General features: G+C 48.3%; 4 protein-coding genes across 5 annotated transcripts; 2 read left to right on the top strand and 2 right to left on the bottom strand.

Moving 5' to 3' along the window:
- Window positions 1-12,579: 12,579 nt before the first annotated feature.
- On the top strand, window positions 12,580-16,774 carry Ttc7 (tetratricopeptide repeat domain 7). 2 transcript variants are annotated; one of them, XM_004444493.3, is made up of 9 exons: window positions 12,580-12,898; window positions 12,971-13,253; window positions 13,310-13,421; window positions 13,483-14,416; window positions 14,471-15,019; window positions 15,551-15,648; window positions 15,711-15,824; window positions 15,887-16,083; window positions 16,149-16,774. In XM_004444493.3, the coding sequence occupies exons 1-9, from the start codon at window positions 12,769-12,771 to the stop codon at window positions 16,279-16,281; spliced, it is 2,550 nt and encodes an 849-aa protein (XP_004444550.2). In that variant the 5' UTR covers window positions 12,580-12,768; the 3' UTR covers window positions 16,282-16,774. The 2 variants fall into 2 exon arrangements, with proteins under 2 accessions (XP_004444550.2, XP_001361958.2); XM_001361921.4 differs by having other exon boundaries at window positions 15,521-15,648.
- A 147-nt stretch (window positions 16,775-16,921) lies between these two features.
- Window positions 16,922-18,952, top strand: LOC4805574 (trichohyalin). The gene is made up of 2 exons (XM_001361920.4): window positions 16,922-17,778; window positions 17,837-18,952. Exons 1-2 carry the CDS (start codon window positions 17,203-17,205, stop codon window positions 18,848-18,850), a joined length of 1,590 nt encoding a protein of 529 aa, XP_001361957.2. The 5' UTR covers window positions 16,922-17,202; the 3' UTR covers window positions 18,851-18,952.
- Window positions 18,953-20,515: 1,563 nt separating this feature from the next.
- Window positions 20,516-22,405, bottom strand: LOC4805573 (zinc finger protein 665). The gene is made up of 2 exons (XM_001361919.4): window positions 21,931-22,405; window positions 20,516-21,870 (listed from the first exon to the last, which is right to left on the bottom strand). The coding sequence occupies exons 1-2, from the start codon at window positions 22,337-22,339 to the stop codon at window positions 21,020-21,022; spliced, it is 1,260 nt and encodes a 419-aa protein (XP_001361956.3). The 5' UTR covers window positions 22,340-22,405; the 3' UTR covers window positions 20,516-21,019.
- Window positions 22,406-23,797: 1,392 nt separating this feature from the next.
- On the bottom strand, window positions 23,798-25,390 carry eIF3f2 (eukaryotic translation initiation factor 3 subunit f2). Its single transcript, XM_002138939.3, has 2 exons — window positions 24,711-25,390; window positions 23,798-24,649 (listed from the first exon to the last, which is right to left on the bottom strand). Exons 1-2 carry the CDS (start codon window positions 24,813-24,815, stop codon window positions 23,888-23,890), a joined length of 867 nt encoding a protein of 288 aa, XP_002138975.2. The 5' UTR covers window positions 24,816-25,390; the 3' UTR covers window positions 23,798-23,887.
- Between the last annotated feature and the right edge of the window lie 823 nt (window positions 25,391-26,213).

Raw genomic sequence — 26,213 nt, 5'->3', positions numbered from 1 at the left:
ATCTACTAACATGGCTTGACCAATGAAGTGTGGCAACGCTGCAGCTCAAAGCGACTGTACAGATCATTGGCTTGCAAATTATTCTCTTTTCGCTTTCTCGTTCAGCACTCAATAGGCAATTATTTTGACCTCTGAAGTTTGACAGCACTGCAACAGGCACCGTAGTAGACTCGACTCTGCACATTTCACCCTAGAAGTGTGGCAACAGTGCAATTTGCGGGTCACTTCTAAGATCACTTAACACACAAATTGTTTGCCACCTTTCCCCTCCCTCCCCCACACGATTGCCTACCGCCACAAAGCAATGCCAACTCCCAAGGGGCTCGTCACCGTCACCGTCACCTGGGCCCCGAGCAGCCAATCCCCGTGACTGGCACATTAGGATTTAATCACTAATTAAATATCAGTTAAGTTATAAGCCAGCCATGTCCATCCAGAAATCCATCCATTTATCTGGGAGAATGAATCCGTGGTATTTCCTCCCACTCCGACACACACACCCACGCACACACACAGCCACGAACAAGCACACTCTTTGAGCGGAAGAAGAGAGTGCCAATTTCATTTTGAAATGCTTTAATTTTCCTGCCTTAATTATTTTCCCGCACTCTACCCCTCTCACTCACACACACTCTTGCTCTCTCTCTCCCTCTCTCTTCGCTATTGATAAATATTTCTTTCTGTTATTTATAGGATTTCCTTTTGTTGTTGTTTTTGCTGCTCCGCCGTTCGTTCACTACGTTTTATTTCCCGCACAGTGGTTCACGCGCTCACGAAATTCGACTCTCATGGGAATGAGCACCAATTAGTCGCACTTTCCACACTCTCTGCACACTGTGCGCGCGCTCTCTGCGTGCAAATGTCGTTGAGGAAGACGAGGAAGAAGAAGAGCATACAACACATCTTTAATTGTTGTTGTGCGCTATTTAAACTCTCACACAAACACTCACAAGCTCACACACATTCTTTGACTGCATTTTTCGACACTTGCAAGGGAGTGAAATGTGGTTTAAATTCTCTCTATTTTTATTTCGGCAAATACTTACAAATATTTGGAATTTTTGTTTGCTCTGAATTGGCAAAAAATCGCTATCTCTTGTTTAGTTATTTGTTTAAGCTCTGCTTCAGCGTTAGTCACTTTGTTACGCACTACTAATCTTGCTTTTTGCCGCAGTGTTTTGCCGTCGGTGTTTGTCTTTCTCACTTTATTTCTCACGGCACAGCTGCTTCTCGCTCGTTTTTGAATAATATTTTGAGACAAATTTGACACTATCTCTCCGTTGCTTCGTTTTCCGCGGCACGTTCACGAGTGGGATTGGGATTGAGCGGCAAGGCCGTTTCTGTCGACTCTTTCAGTTGTTTCCGTTGCCGCTATTCCGCTATTCAGTTTGCCGAATTTGCGGGAAACATGTTTACAACCGTGCGCAGCTGATATATATGGTGATTGGCCTCATGTTGCTAGAACTCATGTTGCCGGAACAACATCAACATGTTGAAAAATTATGTGCGATAAGTTTGCTTAGGTGCGATCAAATTGTTATTTAAGTTCGATACAAGTTTATTTTGGCAGACGGGTCTTCTGAATTGGAGGCGTCTCTCGTATAGCTCTACTATCTCCTGGAGCAACTTGATTTCTAAGGAATATATATTGCATTGTTAATGCATATTTCGTTGATCTGACTACTAGGCTCTATATCCATCTTCCACATTTCTCCTTTTTAAAGTTCGATAACACAATTTTAAACTTCGATACAAAGTATCGCAGCATGTGGCAGCGAAGTCAAGTGTTGCGGACTCATGCTGTTAGAAAGCGTATGTTTGGTAACATTTCCGACAAAAGACGAGAGAGAGAGAGAGAGCGTGGCGTGTTTCATTTCCATTCATTGGATTGGGACAAAAACGTGTTATTCACTCACTCTCTGAAATGTTTCATTGCCAAGGCGTGGAACGATATGGAACACTGACGGAACGTCGTCATGTTCTTCTGGCACGTGAGTAAGTGGAACATGGAAAAGTGCGACCGACTGACGGTGAGATATGAAACGCTTTTGTAGTTTCGGCCGTCGTTACGTTTGTCTGTCTGTCTGTCTGTCTCTCTTACTCACCGGCACGCCGACTGTCTCACGCGTTGCTCCGCTCGCTCTTGCTCTTGCAAACAAACAGTCGGGGCATTTCTGTTTGTGTGTGTGTGTGTGTGTGCGTGTATTGCGCCATCGCCAAGTTGATTTTCTGGCCCCCGCGTGCAACTGTATGTGTGCATGGACGTGTACGTGAACGGCTGCGGCTCTGTCTGCTTATATGTATGCACTCATGAACGTTTTCGTGCACATTTTCGTTTGTTTACAGTTTTTCAGTTTTTTTTTCTATACGCTGAATGTGGGGAAGGTACTATCTGTCTTGAAAAGCATTTTGAGTTAAATTTGAAGGGTATCCATTTGAAGGTGCTTTGCTGAAATCTGCAACTGTTATTTTTCCCCTATCCGCAGGGGATAGGGCTATTTCGGTTTTACATTTAAATAAATTATTGTCAGTGAAATGAGGACGTAATTGGTTTGGAAAGGGTATGCACAGTGCGTTTATTTACTCTACGCATTTTCGCTTTTCCCCGAGCTTATGTTTTTCATTGCGTTTGATTGTTTTAAATTGAGATTTGTGTGCCAAAAGCGTCGCTGCAGCCGCGCATGCTTGTCGCTCCTCACTCCTCGCTGTTGTTGTTGGTGTCGCAACCCTAGCCTGGACGGTGTGTGCAACATATGAAAATGTACAATAACAATAAATAATTGTGGCCACAGGAGTAATCTACGAACTTTTTCGTCGTTTCATTCTATCTGGTGGTTATTTCCATTTTTGTTGTCTTTTCCGTGTGACAAAAATTAATTGGATTATATTTGGAAGGGATGGGGGGATGGGGGGTTTGGGCAGACGGTGGTAATGTTTTCGGGGCTTTTTGGGTGTTGGAGCAAAAGTTTCTGATTAGCTTTCTTGTTCCGGACACTTCACGGCAATCGGCGGCCATTTGGCATGGCTCTCATAAATTACGTACTAACCCAATTAGGGATCGTCTAATTTCGTTATGGTGCGCGTACACGTCAGAGCGTGCGGAGCAAGGAGTATGTTGCATTGACGTTGTCGGAGCCACCACCTCACCGCCAAGTGTGGGCCGGCAACCATGGTGGGGCAAGAAACAGGTATACTCAATGGAAGAAGAAGCCCAGCGATTCTACAATCTTTCCATCTATTGCTGGTTCTGCTGTTTTTTGGCAGTGAAGAAGTTTGCCAACGGGGCAAGAGGTGGTGCTCGATGACCTTTTACGAAATCGAAAAGCTTATAGCCGCAAGGCCGATCTCCCCTGCATAACAATTGAGTGTGGCAACAACTCCATTCATATGTATGTATGTATAGACCGCAATTGTGCCGCAAGCTGCATCCACAATGAACGATAAATGTAATAGAGACACAGAGAGGCGCGCACACACACACACACACACACACATACTCGCACGATCATAATATTGCCTTAATCAAAGAGAACAAAAATTGATTGCATTATTGACAAGCCGAACGACGAACGATAAGCGAAGCTAATGGCGACAATCCATAAAGAGATGTTCCCTCTCCCTCCCTCCACCCGACAACAGGAAAGACTAAAAGCTTCATTGATACCCTTAACGAGTCATCGCCATCCCCTGGCAGTCAGGCAACTCTTTCTTCGCTTTAAATCTCTGATCAAAACCTTAATACCCTCGGCAAAGGGTACAGATGTACGTAAGCCTCAAGACCAATCATAACAATAACCGCAACATATACAACGTGATAGAGAGAGAGAGAGAGCGAGGCGTGTGCTATAAAAAAAGAGAAGAGAGAGAGAGCAGCAAAATTGCAGGCAAAACTATAAATAGCGAAATAATGTGATAAGCGCGCACACATGAAAGCGACAAGCGGTTTTGTGCCCATTACCACATGGGTAGTGTGGAAGGTAGACCTGAGATGGGGAGAGCGTGGAAGGAGTGGTCCTGCAGCAGCAGCAGCAGCAGCAGAAACAGCGACGACAAGTGCCAGGCTATCCAGGACGATGCGGATGCCAACGTTAACGCCGCTGCCAACGCCAACGCCAACGCCGACGCACACAGGGATGCAAACGAAACGCGAACAAAGCGCATAGAACTCTGTTCTGCGTTCTTTCTCTCTTCCACTCTCTATCCCCCATCTCTCTCTCGCTGCGGAACATACCCAGAGCATAACAAAATTTATCGTTGTCAAGCTATCGCCACATACTCGACATCGACTTCGAATGCGGGAAGCGGGGCGAACGGCCGGCATCAGCGGGGGACGACGTTCTTGTCCAACTACTGCACAGTGGTCTCCGATTGATGTACTGCAGTCATATTTCGCCTTGAGTGGGGTGGAATTTCCGAGCCCACTGTCGCTGTGGTTTTCCCCCACCCCAAGCACCCGCTGTTCCATGTTGTTGTGTTTTGTGGCTACGTTTTCCACAATATTTTGTAGTCGGCAGTTTGCAGCCACTGTGCGAGTTTTCGTCGGTTTTCTGTGTGCTTTTTGCGGAATTGGAAATTCGTGTTGGTCTTGGGGAGTGGCTAAACGCCCAAAAAACTGCCCCAACTAGTCAGCGTCAGAGGGAACCTGAACTAGGGATGCAAAATTAATTGCTTCGCTTTCCCGTATAAAGCACATCACGATATTGCACTATGTTCCACTGTTCCGTTCCTCGCTTTCCCACTGATAATTTCTGCTCATATTTCCAGAGAGCCTCTCTGTCTGTCCGTTTGTCTGTCCGTCTCTTTCTAGCTACATTACATACATAGCTTCGCTGCTGCCAGCCGGAGGAGCATCGGTAGCTGGCAACATTGTTGTTGTTGCTCTCTTGAGTGGGGCGGTCTCAAGTGTGGTTGTTGTTTTTGCTGTTGTCAATTTTGTTCAGATAATAAAAACTAACAAGTTGTGTTTATTAGTTAACAAAAGCAAACGGCAAAGTTTCAACAGGTTCGTTGACCAGCAGCAGCCATCGCATCGACACATTGAACGTCATGAACGGAGAGACGGAGAGCCAGAGGGCCGGTGGAGGAGATCATTACGCAAAAATAAAAGTAAAACCGAATGCATTGCTGCCTGCTGGCGTGTGTGTGCGATAATAAAAATAGTAGAAATTAAAAACATCCCATGCCTCTCATCCCGTGTGCTTCTCATTGTCTTTGCTCTGGTGTGGTGCTCCCTCTTCTTCGCAGTGCTCGGTATCAAGGTCAGATTGTTGGTATTTTAGTGAGTGCAATTTCGAGCCAAATAAATTCGCATAGAGTCGCTCTGCCCGGCACTAATGAGAGTCGCTGGCAGAGGCAGTGACAACAGCGACAGCGACGTGGCCAGAGGCGGCTGGCTGGGCAGCGACGCGGGCAGAGAGCTGTGACAGATGCACTAACGTGGATTAAAAATGTGCAAAAGGCAAACACAAAAGATTGCGGGACTTAAACAAAAGCAACCGCAGCAGGAGAGTGGGGGGAGAGAGAGAGAAACACAGGGCAGCGCAGCAGCAGCAGCAGAAGCACAAATAACAGAAATACAAGAACAACAGAAACAATGGCAAAGCTAAACGGCTCTCTCTCTCTCGCTCTCTTTCTTGGCTGCTTAATCTTCCCAAAGTGTGTGTTAAGTAGGGTGAATCATTACCAAAACCCGCTCGCAAGATATTGGCGTGTGTATGATATTATTTAAGGAACACCACAACATATTTTGTTTTTGTATACAGACCATAGACAGCGAGAGAGCAGCAATGGCTCACCCTGTTTGAATATGCCTGCTCTCGCTATGCAAATGAAAGGAAATGGAACAGAGGTGGATTTCGAGTGAGTTTCGTGGAGCAAGCAGAAAAACAACATTAAAGCGAAATTAAGCAGATAAATTATTCAGAAATATGTACACACATTCATATGTTTGTGTGCTGAACATATTGATTGCTTGTTAAAAATGTTAATTAATTTGCCTATGAGCTGGCAACGGTAATTAAATCAATCGTTAGGCAAACACAACAACAGAAAAGCGTATGCCCTCCCACACATACATACATACATATCTACTACAAAATCTGTATATCTGTGCATTGCAATACAGTGACACTTGCCCAAAAAAACACACCCATTCAATGGTCAGCATTTAAAATATAAAAACAAATCATCAACTGAAATCTTCAAACTGTATTTGTCATCACTTTCATGTGCTGTCATATCTGGTATCTGGTGACTAATTGAGCTTGAATGTTCCATTATAGAGTGTTTAACCTGTACAATGAAATAAATGTCCCACACACAGTCCAGGCCGTCTGTCAATGTCCCAGAGGGGAAATTACTGATAGCTGCACTACTCAGTATTTCTCTTTTTATTCTGAGGGTATTATGTTTTTAGCCAGAGTTTTGCAATCTTAGAGAGTGACCCCAACTATCGGAAAGGGTATCAATTGCTGCGGCACCTCCGGTCAGTCCTTTCTTTTTGTGAAATATCAAGTGCTGGTAGTTATTTTTGAACTGACATCGAACCATTTTCGCAAAAAATTGATAAAGTGGTCGTTACAAGTTGGAATATTAATAGTATCCCAAGTGGATAAGACTCCCAGCGACCAAGTCAAGGTCAGGTGAAGGGGCCAGTTATGGAACCATCGATCGATCAAATGCGCAGTTTCTGGCGGTGTGTGAGTGAAATTTTAATTGAGCTGAGCTCGAAAGATGTACAGCTTGAAAAATCTCATAGGAAATTCACGAAAAAAAGAGAGAAGAGAAATACACATTGTAAAATATCAACCACAACGTCAACGGAACGCATAAAAATGCAAATGAATACCAATACTACAAGTATGAATATGACATTCAGCATTTCGACTAGAATATACCCTATACTTGTTTTTTTGTCTTCTTTGCTATAGAAATTCTTAAAGTGAGATGAAAATAATGCCCAACAATACAGGCTGATCCAAAATCAGACCCTTCTCTGTGTTACAAAAGTACAGCATACCCTTCTACCCTACCGAGTACCCTGTAAAAACACTAGGCGGCTTTACTCCGTATATATACGTACTTTTTGTACGTGTGGGAGCGAGAGCTCACCCTATGTATGTCTGTATGTGTGTGTGAGTGAATGAGTGAGGCGGAGGAGCATTGAGCACGTCGGCTGGCCGCTGCCGGCGTCGTGTTCGCCGTCGCAGTCGCAGTCGACGCAGTCAAATGTCATTTTCCATTGCAATCCAATGTGTGTATGTAAATATGTATTTATGTGAGTGCATATGCAGAGCATACATGAAGAACATGCTCTCCGCATTCGCATAGCAACATTTATAGCCATGACACACACACACACACACACCCGCAATTGTACTGTACTAAAGAAGCTGTTGCAAAAAATGTGAAAAATTTAAGCAAAATTCAAAATTCCTTTTGCATATAAATTCGTATTTTTAGTCGCCTGCTCCACCACAACCCACGCCCCCCCTCCACCACCGCAATTGTGACGTCGCTGCTTTTCATTCAGTTTTTACTTTTTCTTTAGTTTTGTTTTGTTTTCCCCAACATTTGCGCGGCTTTGTTTTCCCTTGGGTTTTTTTGTTCCTATTTTTTATGCTTTTCGTTGTTTTTCTTTTGCCCCCTCAACATAATTTATGCTCGGAAATGTTGTTGATGTCATATGTATGAAACCGAACGGAAAACTTGATGCAAAACTTGAGAAATTAACATATAGGGGAAACTCTCTTGGCCGACTTGTGGGGAAATTCAGCTTATTGGAAAAATCCCTGCGAGGGACATCTGCCATCATTTAATGAACATAAAATATAAAATAACCATCCGTTTCCTGGTTCTCTTTAAGATAACGACAGGTCATAAGAGCAGAAAGTGGATTCGTAGAAAAGGGAAAATGGAGCGTAAGGATGGCGTAAGCGGGAGGATGTAATAGGAATTGTCAGATGCAGAAGATACCCCCAGTCGTAGGGTCCAGTGGCACAGCAGGGCTCAGCAGGAGTCAGGGTACGTACATATAATATTTTTCCTCTCTTTATTGGCATCCGGAAGCCCGTGAAATATTCAGCAATAAAAAAACAAAACTTTTCAACCTGAAATATAATACGTACAGGAGGGAAACATGTGGAAGGGGTGGCAAGGGGCAAGGGTGTCCCCCCATACATCTGTACATCTGTACATCTGTGTGTGGCACATTCTCCTACCTGCTAAAATACACATGTTGAAAATGTTAGTAGAAATGGTAGAGTGGTGGAGCCAGCAGCCGAAACCAACCAAATATGTCCCGCCTATAGGGCAGTGCCAGCATTTTCCGGCTGATAAGAAGTGGGCGCGGGGTAGGTGGGCGTCTAAGAGTGAGTAATTCGCCTTTATGTATGTGTGATGGAAGAGGGGGGACTCCCCCTTGGTCAGATAGATAGATATTGGCATAAAGCGAAGAAGTAATCGTGGACGTACATAAATTCTCTCGTTTTTTTTCTCCCTATTTCTCTATCATCTTTCGGCTTTTTTTGTTTAGTTTTACTTGATTTATGACTAGCACAAATACTAGCAAACACACACACATATATGGGAGACAGAAATCGAAGTTTATTGATAGCCGCGCTGTGGCAATAAAAACAAGAACCTCAGACTAGATTTCGTGTGGCGTATCGGCTGGTACCCTGGCATTTGGCTGTTCCTCGAGTTGAACCGGTGAACAGAGACACCCTTTGTACCCCTGAGTAAGGGGTATCACAGAGTGAAGGCGTACTGTGGCTGGGCGTGGCTTTTCGGGGAGATGCTGTGTGTGTGAGTGATACAAGAGAGAAAAAACAACAAAATATATGCCATGTTTATGTTTGGCACTTGTTTATGGCCAAGAAAACTGACAAAAGCAGATGACGAAACAAAATAAAATTGGATTGGGGCAGCACTCGAGGCCGGAATACCCTATCACATGCCACTTGCAATGAATACTCTTCAGAACAGTTTTGTTGCCAAGAGTTCTGTTCAGAATATTCAACAATTGGGTTTCTCATTTTCTCATTACCTTTGGAACCATTCAGCCAGTGGAATACCCTTTACAGTTGTTTCAGGGTACTCTCCTATTCCACACGATTTAGCCATTATCTCTCGTTTGGCATCAAACTAAGATTGGTCTCTCACTCTTTTTGTTGCTGTGTGTATTTTTTCTCGTTATTGCAAAGAGAACCAAAAGCAGGTCAGTAAATTGAGCTGGACCCCCAAGGGGACGGCGGGGGGCAGGCAGCTGATAGAAGCTCTCTGCTAATGCTTGTCTGAGGTTAAATGACATTAAAGAGCGAAACGAAACGAAACCAAAGCCGTTGACATCGTGTCACATGGAGGGGGTAAGGTAAGGCGAGGAGAATGAGGAGAAGGCGCCCATCAGCAAACGAACTGAGAGAGCGGCAGAGGCAGAGAGAGAGGCACACTTAGGCACCATACAAAAAAAAACTGTACTGTATGAAAGAGTTACGTGCCAAAGCCCTGCCAAAGACTGGGGACCGACGGGGTAAAGAGCGCGTGACTTGAAGGCAAATGGAACAAAAAAAAATCTCAAAGGCAAAGCCTGCAAAAGATGAGAGGGGAGGGCGGAACAGCACCCTTTCAATGACAAGAAGAGAGCAGGACAGGGCGGCCTAATGAGGGTAACTTCTAAGGCGGGAGGAGAGAGTGGGAGAACATGCCCCAACGCCTGGAGGTGAGGAGGTCAGCCGCGTGGAGCACCTTTTGCCCGAAAAGCAACAAGCCAATAAACACGAAACAAAGACAAAACAGTCGCCATGCAAATAAAACTAAACAAACAAAAACAATTGGAGCAAAAGCAAACATCTGCGAGGGGAAAGGGACGCCCCGGTTAGCCGAGGCTTTTGATACCCTTTGGCAGCTACCCATGCCATGATATACGGCAACACACAGGCGAGACGGATGCGTATGTACGGCTTTAAAGACTTCAAAGTGTTTCTGCCAACACTTCAATCACAATCGCAATACGCTCTTCCCTCGCAGGGTACAATAATCAAAACTTCCCACCCCACGGGAGGGGATGGGAGGAAAAGTGTGCACAGAATGAATAAATATACGATTGACGCTAACAAGCAAAGCGTCAATAAAAACAACAACAACAACAAAGAGTAGCGTCGCTTTAAACGTGGCCACTGGAATTTTTGTTTCATTTGCCAAATTGTTTCATACAGACAACCACACACCAGCACGAGCGTGAGAGTAAACCTAAAGAGAGCGAGAGCACGCCAGAGAGAGAGAGAGAGCGAACCCAACTGTTTCAACTTTGAAACGTTTTTTTGTTGTTCCATGCGTGAGCTTAGCGGCATCCTCTTCCCTCTTCCCACCGCCCGCTGCCCCACATCCCAGCAGACATCTCTTTCGCTCCCACTTTTGCCGCCCCACTGACTTCGCACTTGGTGCTAGAGAAGCTTAGCATGGGGCACGGCACTCTTATGCTTAAACGCAATGTGCATGTGTGAAGACGACGGTCTCCCTCTTTCTTTCGCTGCTAGGGCCTCCCCCAGCAGCCACCTGCTGGGGATGCAGCGCACACCAGCAAGTGCACACATGCTTGAGTGTACGCACAGTGGGAAAATTAAATCCGTAATTTATTAAAAATAGACAATATCCCTTACATTTTCAATTTGAGCTCAACCTGTTCTGAGGCACGACAGCCACTGTGCGAAGCTGTAACTGCCGTTGTTTCCATGTTCTCCCACCCACGTCGCCCTTTGCTCTTGGCACCTCTTCCTTCTTGCTTATTCATCTCGCTCCCCTCTACTTTTTATTCACGTATCACTTTTGCCTTGTAATTATTGTCATTACGTCATGAACAGGCAGAACCGCGACGCGCAATACAAGACGCCAAACCACTCGCCCCGCGCCCCCTTTACGACGAACCACCCTGCAAGAAGCATCTTTCTCACTCTTTCTTCTCTGCTGGGCATCTTTTCGACCCTCTCCTCTTTCGTTTTGTTTTGATTCGCCACGGCTTTTAATTTGGCGCGACGCTGTCAAGGTATATTAGTACGAAGGTAAGTGAGTACCCATGTGAGTGCCAGAGTTCGGCTCTCTATCACTTACTCTACTTTCTTACTAATATACCTTTGAAACTGTTCTATGTTTGAGAGAAAGGAGAGGGACTGAGGAGAGGGAAAAGCGGCAGGGAAAGATCAACAGCCGGCGACGACTTTTGACGACTTTTTTGTGCTTATTTTAATGTGCATTTAAATGTTTGCTTTTACGTAATAATTTTTTTTGCTTTTTATTGTTAGAACATGCCATGAATGTCTAATAGGAAAATCATTTCGAAGGCATGCAATATAGAGAGCGCCCGGCAATTAACTTTTAGCATCTAGATTCTACAGAGAGAGTCACGCAAACGACGCGTAAAATTGTTAAATTTGAACTTGAAAAGGGATATGGCATGCATTTTGCCATCCAATTGAGAGCGGACGTCGAGTGAGAACAAATCGAAATGTAATTAAAGTCAACAACAAAAAGGAAGAGCACAGTTCACTCTCACTTTTGAATATTGCTCTAGTCTGTCTCCCTCTCTCGGCCGCTAAAAACTTGGGCGAGGAGTGATTGGATAATGTGTGTGTGTGGCACTGAAGCGGCGTGCGCAACAACAACAAGAAAACAGCTGAGCGGGAATCCACACACAAGCACACACCCCCACATAGATTCCATATACATATATATGTATGTATATGTACGATTTTGCTTTTAGCTTAATTAACTAAAACAGAAACGACTATAACTTACCGCTTAATGGCGGCTCTATATTAAACAATTTATCAGAGTTGTTTGCAGCTAACGGAACTCGTTAACACTTTTCACTGTTAATTCATTTAAAAATTTAGTCAGAGTTCACATATGTACGTACAGTACATTTCTCTTATTTTTATCGTAAAAAGCCGCACAGATATATTTTTTCAACGCGGATAGTCCGCAACGCGTGTGGCTCCAACAAAAAATTAATTTGACTGGGCTTCAAGCCCCAAGCTGTCCGGCGGGTCTCGTCTCCATTTCCACTTTTCCCCATGCATCCCTACAACCTTCCAACCGACGGATGTCTACGTGGCGTATGGAAGTTTCTGTACCCTATTCAATATAATTGTGGTTAACATTTTGTTTTCCAAGCCTTTTCTCAATTGATGGGATTGAAGCCAAATTTTAATATTGAGTTTTTCTCAGAATAACCCATCTATTCCATTGATGATATAATTATTTATACATTCGCTATTGTGCGTTACAAACATCTGAAAGTCTCATAATAGCCGTTCATCTCTTATCAATGAGTATCGATAGATGTCTGCGGTAAATCACGTAGACTGCATGTAAGTAAACATAGATGGCGCTTTAGTATCCATGTAAAAGTCACAAAGAAATACAATTCGATGAGGTTTATTGCATGCAATTCGTGCTCTGCATCAATATTCTGATCATTTCAGATAATAGAGTAAATTTTCTAAAAAATGCGCTTCAAAATACATTCCATTCCAATTCCTTTTCTCAGAAAAACACCGATATCCCACAAATATATATCGATATGTTGATATATGATTAGTTTACCATCCCTAATGAAGACGAAAAATTCCAATATTGTTGCTGTAATTGGATTAAACCAAACGGAAAATGCTGTAATTAGGTGAAAAGGAAGCGTTCGACCCACACAACACACACGGAAACAGCCAGCGCGTAGCCAGAAGAGAACTCTCCAGCAGCCAAGTGTCCAGCCGGATGGCCAATCGCAATATGCGAAGCAATACAACCAAAGTCGAAGCCCTGATCGAGAGCTGTCGCAGCGAGGGCAAATGGCAGCGCGTCATCGATCTGACGGACGAGCTGAAAACGGGCTCGCCCCAGAATGGTGAGTAGAGTCTCTAGAGGATCTATATGGACATATGAATCAATCTCTTTTTGTGTCCCCCCCGCACCACAGAATGCCTGGCCAACTTTTTGGTGGGCGAGGCTCGCCTGGAGAGTTATCTTGAGGAGAATGCCTTGGTTGCTGAATCGAACTTTGGACGCGCCAAGGCGGGCTTGTCCGAGGCGCGACGCTACCTGAACCTGGCCCTTGGGGAGTGTGGCCAAAAGGCGGGCATTGCTTTGGATGCTTACCTGCTGCTGGCCAAGCTCTGCTTCGCCTGCGGCGAGTACGAGCCCAGTCTGGATAACTTTATCAAAGCGGAGCTCAACACGCTGGCCGAAAAGGAGCTGACATTGTGAGTAGATCCCATAGAGATTGAAAGGAAACTAAATCATTCTCTATCGCTTATAGACGCAGCTTGAAGATCCTGGCCGAGTCGTATGCCATCAAGGGCCTGTGCCTGGAGCACCAGACATCCAAGCCCTCGTCCAAGTTCAAGAAGGCCGAAAAGGACACGGAGATGGTAAGTGATTGCAGGATTCTGTAAAGGATGCCCTCTAAACAAATGCCATACCATTTTCCAGATAAGTTGCTTTGAGCGCGCCTCAGACTTGGGTCTGCTGTATCTGCAGGAGTACGACATCGTGAGTGGCAGCAGCAGCTCCAACAACTCCACGGCCGGCTCTACGCTGAATGTGAACGCCAGTGTGCAGCAGTCGAACAGCAGCTTTGCCATCAGCAGCACCATCCCCGCCAGCGGGGCAGCCACCCACGAGGTGAACCGTCGCATGGGCGCCATCCTGGAGACGGCCCTGCAGCGGGCCCCCATTGTACTGATCAAGACGGGCAAACTGCAGGAGGCCGTGGAGCGGTACCGCATTATGCTCAATGCCATTGAGACGAGGGCCACCCAATCGCTGCGCCTGACGCTGACCCGCCAGCTGGCCGAGGTCCTGCTCCGCGGTGTATCCGGCACTATTTACGCGCCTCCGTTTACCAGCAAATCGGGAGGGAGTACGCTGCGTGGCGGCGCCTCCAAGAAGCTGTGGAAGCCGCGCAAGTACCAGGCCCGGCAGCAGTTCTCGCCACGCAACCAGCAGGAGGAGGTGATCCTCCTACTGCTCATAGCCGAGGCACTGGCCGTGCGCGACACGGTGCTGTCGCAGAGCCCCGAATTCAAGCAGGCCCGCCAGCACGCCATGGGCAATGTGACGGCCGTGTATGACCTGCTAACCCTGGCCACGGTCCGCTGGGGCCTCGTCCAGCTGCTCAACGAGTCCTTCGAGAAGGCGCTAAAGTTCAGCTTCGGCGAGCAGCACGTGTGGCGGCAGTACGGCCTCAGTCTGATGGCCGCCGAGAAGCATTCGCATGCGTTGCGGGTGCTGCAGGAGTCGATTAAGCTGACGCCCAGCGATCCGCTGCCCTGTCTTCTAGCCTCGCGGCTGTGCTACGAGAGTCTCGAGACGGTCAAACAGGGCCTGGACTACGCCCAGCAGGCCCTCAAGCGGGAGATCAAGGGTGAGTGGCAAGAAATTTGAAAAGGATTTATAAATCAATATGTGTACTCTGCAGGTCTGCGTCCTTCGCGGAGCCAACTGTTTGTGGGCATTGGACAGCAGCAGCTGGCGATCCAATCGAACCTGCGGAGCGACCGCGATGCCTGCCACAAACTGGCGCTGGAGGCCCTCGAGCGGGCCGTCCAGAACGATGGCCACGATCACCTGGCGGAGTACTATCTGTCGCTGCAGTATGCGCTGCTCAACCAGCTGCCCGAGGCTTTGGCCCACATCCGCTTCGCTCTGGCCCTGCGCATGGAGCATGCTCCCTGTCTGCACCTGTTTGCCCTCCTGCTGACGGCATCGCGACGTCCTCGGGAAGCCTTGGGCGTGGTGGAGGATGCCCTGCACGAGTTCCCCGACAATCTGCAGCTGCTGCATGTGAAGGCCCATCTGCAGCTGCATCTGGAGGACGCAGAGACGGCGCTGGCCACCGTCCAGCACATGCTGGCCGTCTGGCGGGAGGTGTACGAGGCGCAGCTGACCGGCGAGGAGGAGAAGCACTCGGACACCAAGAGCGGCGTGCATCTAGTGCACTCCTCCCAGATGTCCGACAAGGACTCGAGTAAGTGTGTGCCCCCAAGTGTGTGGGCCTCCTATTGCATCTCAACAAATCCAAATACCAATCCATATATACTAACGTCTGTGTTCTGTACATATGTCCCCATATACAAACTATATCTTCTCGATCTTCTGCGGAATGTGTCTATTGTATAAAAACAAACAATCCAATCAAAATCCAATCAAAAAACACTCAAATAATTGTAAGTTTCCGATAAAGGAGCATCTCTTGTGAGGTTCCTGCTCCGATACCTGACGATCGGGCAGGTGCCACGCTTACTATTCCATTTCTACATAGTTTTGATCGATTTGCATAGCTCTCTTCAACTTTGCCTGCTTCTCTACAATATTATCCACCATTTTTGATAACACTTTCTGCCTGTTTTATGCCTGTCTTGCTTTTGTGTATATCTCTCACTCTATACTGTTCCATTTCTTTGTTGGTCTTTCTACTCTTCGAAATTCTTGTATAACCTATTCATATAATGCTCTTGAACTCTTGAAGATTCGGTGTATGCTGCTTCTCTGGCTGCAGTTTCGCGCGTGGAGCACGCCTTGAGCGAGGCGGCCAGCTCTCTTAGCTCTTTCACGCAGCGCCCCGGACCGCGGAGACCCTGGATGCTGCAGATTGAGGTGGGTATTTGGAGCCCTTGCTTAACAGCTAGTCACATCACCCCTTTGGATTCCCATTTCAGATTTGGCTGCTGCTGGCGGACGTGTATTTGCGCATTGAACAGCCCAACGAGGCCCTCAACTGCATCCACGAGGCCTCGCAGATCTATCCCCTCTCGCATCAGATTATGTATATGGTATGCCAGAGCCACAGCCACTTCTTGAATGTGCTTTTCTAATGGCAACTCCCTTTTTACAGCGCGGTCAGGTACATGTGTATCTGGAGCAGTGGCGGGATGCCAAGCAATGCTACCTCAATGCCGTGGCCGCCAATCCCAATCACTCGGAGGCACTGCGTGCCTTGGGCGAGACCCATTTGATCTTGGGCGAGCCCCGGCTGGCCGAGAAGATGCTCAAGGATGCGGCCAAACTGGATCCGAATTGTCCCAGAATTTGGTGGGTAATCCAACAAAAGATGTATCCCCTCTATCCTGCCTCATTGCTTTTGGTATTTCCCATAGGTTTGCTCTGGGCAAGGTTATGGAATCCCTGGGGGATTTCTATGCGGCGGCTGATTGCTTTGCCACTTCGCTGCAGTTGGAGCCATCGTGCCCGGTGCTGCCATTTACCTCGATTCCCCTGGTCTTTGAGTAGAGAGCGATCCGCGGATCCTTTCGTTTCGTTACGTTTCGTTTTTTAGAAGATTCAACCTCGACTAACCTCAAAAGTGAACAGCAATATTACTTACTTAAACGTCTCTATAAGCCCAAAACCGGTTCGCAGTAATTAATGAACTTTTTTTTGTATTCTGTGTCCCGTCAGTATTACAACATTTCGTGTAATTATGGATCGACAGATCGATCCGCCTGTGCGTATTTGTGTGTAAATTATTAGCTAGAAAATGTTCAAGTTGTTGTATATAAATCTATCTATTCTATGCCTTCGTTGATAATAACCAGTTCTATGATCTATATCTGCCCACGCCCCCAGAAAATGTGCTACTTTTGTTGATAACCTCTCTCTCTTCTTTCTTTCTCTCTAATTTATTTTCTTGGAATGTTAACTAATGGATAATGATTTGATTATAAACTATATATCTAGATATAGCCGAATTTAAAGTTAAACAAATATATGAAGAACCTTAAAACCGTGGGCTTTCCCTTGCCTTTGTCCTTGTTTAGTTACCCTGCTTTGTGTTGCATGCCACCACACTCCTTTCACTTTTCGAATTAGCTAATTGACGTTGGTAATTTCCGCATTCTGTTGGAGGCCATCATCAGACAGAAATATCCCCCTTAAAGAACCTCTAAAACTGTCAGAAGGGGGGGGTGCTGGCCCGAGCCTAGGGGTGGCATTGGCGGGCGTTGCCCGTGGCAACTGGGCTTTTGGCCAATCAATAAAAAAGTCAACAAGCAAGTCGGAAATGTCGGCGCAGGGCGATGGCACAGGAATTTGGGTTGATTGCGTTCTAGCATCGAAATAAATCCCTGTTTAGAGCGTGGCCTCATTGGGCGAGGACTGGGACCCGATTGCCCGTACACTGTCCCATGAAGGAGCAGCAGCGACAGCCGAAGGATGACCCCAAAGCGTAAGCGTCGCGGACGCAGCGAGTCCCGGGCCAGAAGCAAAGCCAAGCTGCAGACAGAGCATCTGCAGCTGCTGAAGGAACTGGAGTTGGCGGACAGCTGCTGCGACATTTGCCACTGCGATTGCTACAGTTCGCACGGCAGTAGTGGGAGCACGACTGGACGTGGACAGCAGTCCCAGCAAGGCAAGGAGGAGGCGCTGCATCAGTTGGACAAGGAGATCCAGACCCTCGAGCATTTGCAGCGCAGGGAGAGTGCCAGAACGGGTGCCGCATCCGCAGGCAGAAGGAGTCACAGCAGCCAGCGACAGCGCAGTGCTTCCAGATCTCCGACTGAGGGGAAATCCTCGCGAGCCCAGAGCAGACGCGGCTCCGCAGAGTGCCAGACGCGTGCCTCCACATCGGCCAGAAGTCGGAGATCCAAGAGTGCCGGCAGCCAGAGGTCCAAGAGCGCCTGCAGCCAACGGAGCGACTCCCGGCAGGCACATCCGAAGGAGGAACAGGTGGAAGCGAAGCCCCAGCCACGACAGCGCCGCGGTGCTCAAAGGGATTGCAAGATGCTGCAGGTGAGTGGAGGGGCGTGGCTCCCAGCAGAATCGAAATTGAAATCTCTTCTCTCCTCAGTACTTTCTGGGGCCTCTGGGAGATGCCCCCGCCCTGTCCATCCATGGCAGAGGCAAATCCAAGTCGCAGGAGAACATGGCCCTGGTGCCACTCGGCCACAAACGAGGCGATGGCAAGTCCCTGTGCGCTTCCATGGCCAATCTCTGCCTGGCGCCGACAGTGCGGGCCGCCTACCAGCAGGTCCCCGACCACGACCAGAAGATCCTCAACCGAATGGCCGTGAAGCGGAGCCAGCAGGCGGCGGACAAGGAGCACGCCTGGCTGGCGCGAAAGTACTGGGAGAACGAGCGTTTGGAGCGCCAACTGCTGAAGGTCGAGCAGGTGGAGGAGTACAAGCGGGCGGTGCATGACAAACAGTTCCAGGACTACCTGATGACCAAGGCCCGCCTCCAGGCTTTGGCGGAGCGGGATCTGGCGGAGCTGCGGCGCCTGCGGGGCGCCCTGGATGCCAAGGATGCGGCGGCCAAGCAGCGACTGGCTTCCATGCGGCTGGAGCGGGACATGACCCTCTGCCAGCGACGCTGCGAGGAGCTGCGTCGCAGCGAGGCCGTCACCGTGCACCAGGAGGAGCAGTACCTGGACTCCACCCTGCGCAAGCGCGACATCTGCATGCGACTCAGCCAGCGCCTCCACCGCGCCGACGAGCTGCGCGGCCAACTGCTGGAGGCCTACCTGCGGCGTCTGCAGCACGACAACTACGTGGAGCAGGCCCAGCACGAGGAGCACTGGCGCGAGCGACAGCATCTCGAGCGGCTCAAGCAGGAGCAGCTCAAGGAGGACATTCAGCGGAAGAGGAGCCAATCGCAGCGCTTTGTCGAGGGCCGCCAGCGGCGACAGGAGGCCCGGTTCCGCACGGCCAAGATCTCGGCCAGCCTGCGGGAGCTGGTGCGTCAGTCGGTCACCCCCGAAGGTGCCACCGGGTCCCAGGGCCCAGATCAGCAGGCCCTCAACGCGTATGCCCAGCAGCAGGTGCACTTGGGCCGCCTCCTCTTCGAACGTTCGGCTAGGGATTGAGGCTTAGGGCTGGCTGGCTACTGGTTGTGTATATAATATCGCTAAATTGTTGTTGGTTTTTGTGTAAATAAATTGCATTTGAGATTTGAGAAAAGATCAAAAGTTGGGTCAAAGATGTATCTTCTCCTATAGCCTTATCTTATCTCAAATTATGGATTAGAATCTCGATAGATCATGAATTCTTTAATCTGTTCTGTTCGGACAAACCATAATCTCTGCCTCATTTCGCTCATGTAAAGCCCATCGTAATTCTGGTGTCTCATATCGGTCATCCGTTGAACCCAACATAAAATTTGGAAGCAATTCAAAGATTTGAAGTACAAAGACCCAGCAAACAATGTGCGAATCGCGTTCATCAATCCCTGGAGCTGAATGGGCAGGGCGATAACAAAAGGTACACGGAGTGGGGGGTATAGAACACAGATCTCTGGGGTCGTTATTTATGGAGGGAGAAGAGTGCTCTTATACGAGTGCAAACACATCACATCAAACCCCACCCAGAAACTACGTTCGAGGAACAGCACGTCCGAAGACACACACAGATCCGCCGAACACAAAGACAAAAAAGCCTTGATTGGGTCACTGTCTGGAGCGGAAGGCTCTCCTCTCCCTTGGAGTAGCTCACGTTTTGGCTTGGTTGAGGGGTAAACACAGGGTAAGACGAGGTGCAGCCGTAGTGAGTAACCGCATTAAGGAAATGCCAAGCATCCTACAAGGGACGGAGACAGAGAGACCGAGAGACAAGGTTATCATTGCGTCCCGCCTGTGACTGTGAGTAATTCCACATTCCATAAATCTCCGACCTAGGCCATCCATGCGGTCACTTCCCCGAGTGTGTGCGTGTTTTTGTTTTTTTTATCAAACTTAATTAGATTAACACTTTAACTACCCTTTTTGCTTTTTTTTTGCTCAAGTGCATAATTGTGAGCGTTTCGTAATTGAAGCCAATGCTGTGGACCATTCAAAAGTGTCTTCACTTCCCTGACTAGTGGCTGGTGGGGAGGGTTTTGGCTGTGGTTGGGCTCTGGAGGGGCCGATCAACGCTTCGGTTTGGGTCAGACTGGGGGTAATCAGTGATGATACTACTACTATGATCAGATGGGTCTGGAGAAGCTATAAAACAAAGAGAAAGGTGGATGATGGATAAAATTGGTTGGCTCTAGATCGTACGATCTTCTGCTGAAGACCTCTACTTTTTGTCCAATTCAAAATCAGAGTTTGTGGTTTTGAACTCTACAGTTTTGAACGTTCTGGAAATACTGGTATTTTACTTGCGCTTTTTTTTACAATCTGCCTTTGGATCGACCCTTCGGTTGGCACCCGGGTCTCTCTCTCTCTCTCTCTGTCTCTATCTCTATCTCTCGCCTCTGCTTAACTTTATTAATGATTTGTGTACATATTTGATTGTTGTATTTATTGGCTGTAGACACACGGGTCGATAGACGGACGGGGGGCTCTTGGTTATAGAGGGAGAGGAAGGTGATAAGGCGATAAGCCCTATACGGGGGTTGGGTTGGGTTTCATAAGACTCTGACATTAGTGTTGAATCCTTTAATAAATATTTGAGAGAATAGAGAAATATCCAAGATAACCATTTGAATGTTTGTAGAGGGATTATCGGGAGAGAGGGTTTCAAAATGGTTTCTACCTGTTTTTTGGAAATGATTTATAGTGTTTATTGGTTTGGTTTATTGGTTAATTTATCCATTTATTCTATATATATTTTAGTCTATATTATTATCTGGAACTATTTTTAGCTTTGTTTTGATTGTGGATGCCACCTTTTTTGCACGATTTCTTTTTGAAATTTATTTCTGTTTTGTTTTTTATATGATTTCTGGCTTCGCTTTCACCTCGAACCTCGAACCCCAAGCCTCCAGAGTGTTTCGTTTGGCAATCATCCACCATCCCAAAAATCCACACACGCGAAACGTACAAAAATGTTTGCGGCTCTTGCGACATTGAAACGGGGCGATAAGAGACGAGACGGAACGAGACGGGATTGGACGGGACGGGACGGGATGGGATGGGGGCAACAATGTTTGCCAAATCTCCGATTGAGCAACGTCTAATCCGCGTAATACTTGATCCAGGGTCCGGGGCCCGGGACCCGGGACCCGGGAACCGGAACCCAAAACCCCGAAACCCCAAAACCGGACGGACCCCGCCTCAACTCTCGATGGCGGCCTCCATCTCCAGCTGGGCCTCGATGATGTCCGCATGCTGCCGCACCATATGGTTGTTGAGATTGCCCACACTCTGGTAGCACTTGTCGCAGTAATCGCAGCCGTAGGGCTTCTCCCCCGTGTGCACCAGAATGTGGGAGCTGAGGTGGCCGCGCGTGAAGAACGACTTCTCGCAGCGATCGCACTTGAAGGGCCGCTCCATGTGGGGATCGTGCGAGCGCATGTGGGTCCGCAGATCCGACTTGGTCGGCCACGTCTTGGTGCACTTGGGGCAGGCAAAGATCCGGGGCTTCGACTCGCCCGTGTGGGTGCGCAGGTGGGAGCTCAGCTGGGTGCGCAGGACGAACTTCCGCTCGCAGTGGTCGCAGCTGAAGGGTCGCTCGGTGGAGTGCACGGACTTCACATGGTACCGCAGGCTGTGGCGACTCGCGAAGCTCTTGTGGCACTCCTCGCACTGGTACAGCAGCTCCCCCATCCCGTGCACGGCGATCATGTGCAGTTTCAGCTGGAAATTCCGCGTGAACTTCTTCTCGCACTCCGTGCAGGGATGGAGGGACCGCGGGGAGTCCGGGGAGCGGACAGCAGCAGGAGAGGATTGCGGTCGCTTCCGCTTGGGCATGGCCTTCGGGGGCTTAGGCTTCGCCAGGGGCATTTCCGGTTCTGGTACTGCTTGTGGAGCCTCTAGGTGTTCGGCTGTTTCCGTCTCGAGTTGAAGGAGAGTGCCGGAGTCCGTCTCTGGTTGGTGGAGGGGCGTGTTCAGCGGCCCAGCATCGGCATCCCAGAGAATGGGCGCCTCGTACGGACTCGAGAGGCTCTCCTGGAACTCCAGGGTATCTAGAGGGGAGCGGAGTCATCAGTCAATCAGTCATTCCGCAAGACCTCGGCACAACTCACCGAAATCGACGGTTTCCATCAGGGGCGCCACATAGGCCACCGGTTTGCCCTGCAGCACCGGCATCATTGTGTCCTCCAGGCTGCCCACCTCCCGCTCCAGACACTCGAGGACGTCGTCCAGGGCCAGGGCGTCGCCGGCGGCCACCGTGTGCTGCCACTGCTCGTGGCGGGTGCGGAGCACCAGCTCCGAGTGCTCGCACTCCCGCTGGAAGTTGCGGGCATCGTGCAGCCGTCGCAGGCACAGATCGCATATGACATCGGTGAGGCCGTCGCCGGCATCCAGCCGCAGAGTGGGCGCCAGCGCCTTCAACTCTGCGAGCAGGTGGTCGTCGTGGATGTGGCGGTAGAGCGGCGGCTGCTCCAGCAGGCAGCAGCGGCAGATCAGGGGTTGCTTCAGCAGCGAGAACATAATACTTGGGAGGGAGCGTCTGCTCGGCTCGCCGGTTGCGGGACGTCTGAGAGCAGACGACGAGTCCGGCTCAGGCCCAGGCCCAGGCCCAGGCCCGTCCCGGTGTTGGTGATGGCTATCAGGGCAGGCGCACCGATAGCCCTTGGCTTAAGCGATAAGACGGCGTCGCAGTGGCTGTGGATGGGGCACATGCAGGGGGGCGGGGGATCTCAAGAGAGCCGGAGATATAGACAAGCGGACAGGAGGAGGGGGCGGGGAAAGAGCCGGAGGAACCACGGAGGGAGATTCGCTAATTTGCAGTTTGTGGCTTACTAATTGAATAGCATCCATGGACGCATGTGCGTCCCTGAACCGCGATAAGGAGCCCACCATTATCTCAACGCTATATTTGGGTGGTCCGTCCGCCGCTCTCTCCTCCCGCTCCTCCCTCTCGGGCGAGCACCAATCATCCCCAAATAGATTGCTCTTATCGCCGCCCTACTGAGATCTGCGGCTCATTGCGGATTCCCCATCTTTCAGTTGTTGTATTCACCCTGGACTTTCGACGGGCAAAACGGCCCCAAGGACTGGTTTAAATGATTGCCCACCCAAAGGACTAAATTCTGCGTTTCCCTAAGATTCGATTGATGTGAAAATTTGTTGGTAATTCCCTCAAAGTAAAGGGTTTCCCATAATCGCAAGAAGAAGCTGGGGAAACACACACACATTTCTATTGGGGAATGATCTCATTGTCTGTTGGGGATTCAAAGGTTCATTTGTACTTGGGACTCCAGAGTGTGTACAATCAGATCGATGTATATATTCTTTTTATGAGTTCTCTGGAAAATCAGGTTAGGGCGCAACTAAAGATCAAAACTGAACTGCTTACAGATAGGATCTAGGAGCGGTCATTGACATTTAGGAACAAGAAAGAATAGTCCTGCTTTTGGATAGGCATCTAGAATAGAATAGATCACAATTCAATATAGTTTCTGGATACAAACTTTTAGAGGAAAGGCAAATTAGAGCATAGGCAATGCATATCCAACAAGGTGATCAGTCTTAGTGATCTTTGAGGCTTGGAACAAGAAAGAATAACCCTGATTTTGGATAGTCTTCAATCACAAATGAAATATAGTTTCTTAATACTAGTTCTTGTGCGATCGTAGAGATTCTGCACTCTGGCATAGCTTGAACAAAACTCATCTTATAATAGATTATATGTAAGTGATCCTTCCTTGTGATATTGGAGCCTTGAAAGGCTATGCTTCTGCAGAGTGTTCTATGTACAAATCTAAAGAAACTCCTCTGCAAACATCTGAACAGTAAAATACAAGGGTATACAAAAACTTTCCACAAGATCTTCATTCTTGGCCTCCACACATGTGAACCGAACCTCATAGAAAGTGAGCTTTAGCCGCTGATAAGACAGATACAGTAAGTACATAGCTGTATGCTCAAGCAAACAACTGATAATGATTATCGCTGGCAGTGCAGTACGTGTCGGCCGGGATAGCCCTCCCCGAAAAACGGCGCTTTATTGATTAATTGAGATCGGATTTTCAGAGCCTAAGCATCCACCATATTGGATAGACGTTCGCTGAGCTGCAGCTGGGTCTTGATCATCGAGGAGAGTGTCAGCGACATGAGGAGGTCGCGCATGTTGGTGTTGAACATGTGACGGAAGCGCTCCGCCTCCACCATCGGCACCGAGGTCAAAACATCGTGCAGGGCACGGCCCACGGTGTTGTCGGGGCGACGCTTGCGGTTGAGGATGTCGTTGATATAGCGCAGCACCAGATCGAGCTTCTGCTGGATGTCCTTGGTGGCGTCCACCACTTGCTCGAGTTCTGGCAATAGGCGGCCCGCATCCTTGGTCGGCTGTGCGCACTGCCTCCCCATGTGGCGCATGGCCACAATATCCGGCGATCCGAAGTAGATATCCATCGGCAGCAGCGAGAACATCAGGCCCTTGGTGCCACCGGGCACGCCCGTCGCCACGGCACAGAAGATGCGCGTGTTCATGCGCTGGCCCCGCAGCGAGGTGTCCATCAGCAGATGCAGCGGCTGCCCGCTGTGGCACTGACGCTCGTAGTATTCGTGCAGCTCCACAGCTGCGGCCGAGACGGCCTTGCCGGTGCTGAACCAGCCCAAAACCTTCTCCTGCGGATAGGCGATCTGCGCCAGCTCCAGCATATCGTTGTCGTACTTCAGATCCAGGTCAATGTGGCAGTTGTTGTCCCCGTGCATGCGGTGCACCACGCTGAAGCAGTTGGTGATCTCTATGCGGCCTGTTTTGCCCGCGACGGTGCCCAACAAAGTTCCCAGCACCTGATCGAAAAGACATTGAGAAACGAATAGAACACTCTTTGCAGTGCGACAAAAGCATTACCTCTGGGACGTCTTTGGCGCGACGCTCGTAGGCATCGATGATCTGGAACAGCACCAGAGGGTGCAGCAGCACCTTGGACTGCAGATTGAAGTTCGAAAGCGACATAATAGAGGAGGATTACACTGTATTTTCAAAGTTACAAATGAAGAAAATGCCTAGCATGGGCCGTGAGCGAAATTCCTGGAAAAGTCAAATTGTTGTGAACTTGGCTGCGCTTGAGCACTGTTTTCCGTTCTTTTGCAACACTAGTCGTTAAAAGCAGAAAAGTTTGCCAAAAGGAAATGCGGAAAGTGAACATGAAATCAGCTGGAATTCGGATATAAAAAGGAAGCTGGAATTTTTCCTCTATTAATACGATTATGAACTTGAACCGCAATCATAAAGATCATAAGATCGTAATCGCAACAAAATATACGCAATTAATGGTCGCCACAGGCTTTTCTAAGACTCGCACTAAATGAGCATTAAACTAAATTGAATCAGCAGACCCTAATACACTGCGAGAAATATTCCCCAAGGACAATATAATTAGTGAGGTGAGTGTTGAATATTACGCTCATCCAAAAGTGCTGATTGGTGCTATGGAGATTATGCTTATATGCCGACCATGTGCAGGTTCTGCGATAACCTGTCGTTTTGAGCAGTGCATGAGCTGATGTCTTGGCGCGCATTCAGAACCCAATCAAAGGAAACACAATCTTGTTAATGCCGCCGCCTTGGACAGTGTTAATGCTGGACTCAGAGATATGTATGCATGGGCATATATGTATACTCGTAGGTACATATATGTTTATATATAGATCGCACACATGGCTTGATTGCCCAGAATTGAATCCAACATTTGCATGCCTCCGCCTCACCGCCTCACCGCTACACCTACTCAATTACCCGATTACCCGATGATCCTCTGCCGAGTTGAACGTGCTCGGCTGACATTACCATTACTCTCTCGTACTATATAGAGAATCGGACCGTGATACTTCCAATAGTTCGTTCTTATATGTATATAGTATATATTATTTTTATCGCACATCCACATCCACCGCCAGAGCCAGTGCCCAGAGCCCAGAGCCCAGAGTTTTATTTTTTGTTGGTGTGTTGTGCGCTTTTCTCTGTTTGAAATAAATTGTAAATGATTTTGATTAAAATTTCCGCTTAAATTTCTCAGCCGGAATATCTGTGTCTCATTTTTCTGCTTCTATCTATCTCCCGGCTTCTCTCTCTCTCTCTCTCTCTATCTCTATCTCTCTGTGTTTAGTGTTTGCTTTTTTTTGTTATTTGGAAATTCTTGGGGGAAAATGATTTAGTCGCCTTTATATTCGCCAATTATATTTATGGCGCATAGTTTTCGCCAATTTCTATTTATTTTATTGCAAAATGACGCACGACACTGACATTTCTAGAGTGTCGTGCGATTGCCCTGGGGGTCTCACCGTCATCTGTCTTGATGCGGAAGACGGGGTTTCTTTGGGTAAAAGCGTGGGAAGAATTTCTACTATAATG

The sequence above is a fragment of the Drosophila pseudoobscura genome, chromosome 3 (assembly GCF_009870125.1).
Source record: "Drosophila pseudoobscura strain MV-25-SWS-2005 chromosome 3, UCI_Dpse_MV25, whole genome shotgun sequence".
NCBI classification, from domain to species: domain Eukaryota; kingdom Metazoa; phylum Arthropoda; class Insecta; order Diptera; family Drosophilidae; genus Drosophila; species Drosophila pseudoobscura.
This window is presented reverse-complemented; position numbering and strand designations above follow the sequence as displayed.

What these genes read in the sequence shown, in the direction of transcription:
- eIF3f2 (XM_002138939.3), bottom strand. Translation starts at nt 24,815, where the DNA reads ATGTCGCTTTCGAACTTCAATCTGCAGTCCAAGGTGCTGCTGCACCCT. An exon ending in GCGCCAAAGACGTCCCAGAG is followed by an intron (nt 24,650 to 24,710) that starts GTAATGCTTTTG and finishes CTTTTCGATCAG; the next exon opens with GTGCTGGGAACTTTGTTGGG.
- LOC4805574 (XM_001361920.4), top strand. Translation starts at nt 17,203, where the DNA reads ATGACCCCAAAGCGTAAGCGTCGCGGACGCAGCGAGTCCCGGGCCAGA. An exon ending in GGGATTGCAAGATGCTGCAG is followed by an intron (nt 17,779 to 17,836) that starts GTGAGTGGAGGG and finishes TTCTCTCCTCAG; the next exon opens with TACTTTCTGGGGCCTCTGGG.
- Ttc7 (XM_001361921.4), top strand. Translation starts at nt 12,769, where the DNA reads ATGGCCAATCGCAATATGCGAAGCAATACAACCAAAGTCGAAGCCCTG. An exon ending in CCTGGATGCTGCAGATTGAG is followed by an intron (nt 15,649 to 15,710) that starts GTGGGTATTTGG and finishes TTCCCATTTCAG; the next exon opens with ATTTGGCTGCTGCTGGCGGA. An exon ending in CCGAATTGTCCCAGAATTTG is followed by an intron (nt 16,084 to 16,148) that starts GTGGGTAATCCA and finishes TATTTCCCATAG; the next exon opens with GTTTGCTCTGGGCAAGGTTA.
- LOC4805573 (XM_001361919.4), bottom strand. Translation starts at nt 22,339, where the DNA reads ATGTTCTCGCTGCTGAAGCAACCCCTGATCTGCCGCTGCTGCCTGCTG. An exon ending in GATGGAAACCGTCGATTTCG is followed by an intron (nt 21,871 to 21,930) that starts GTGAGTTGTGCC and finishes GCTCCCCTCTAG; the next exon opens with ATACCCTGGAGTTCCAGGAG.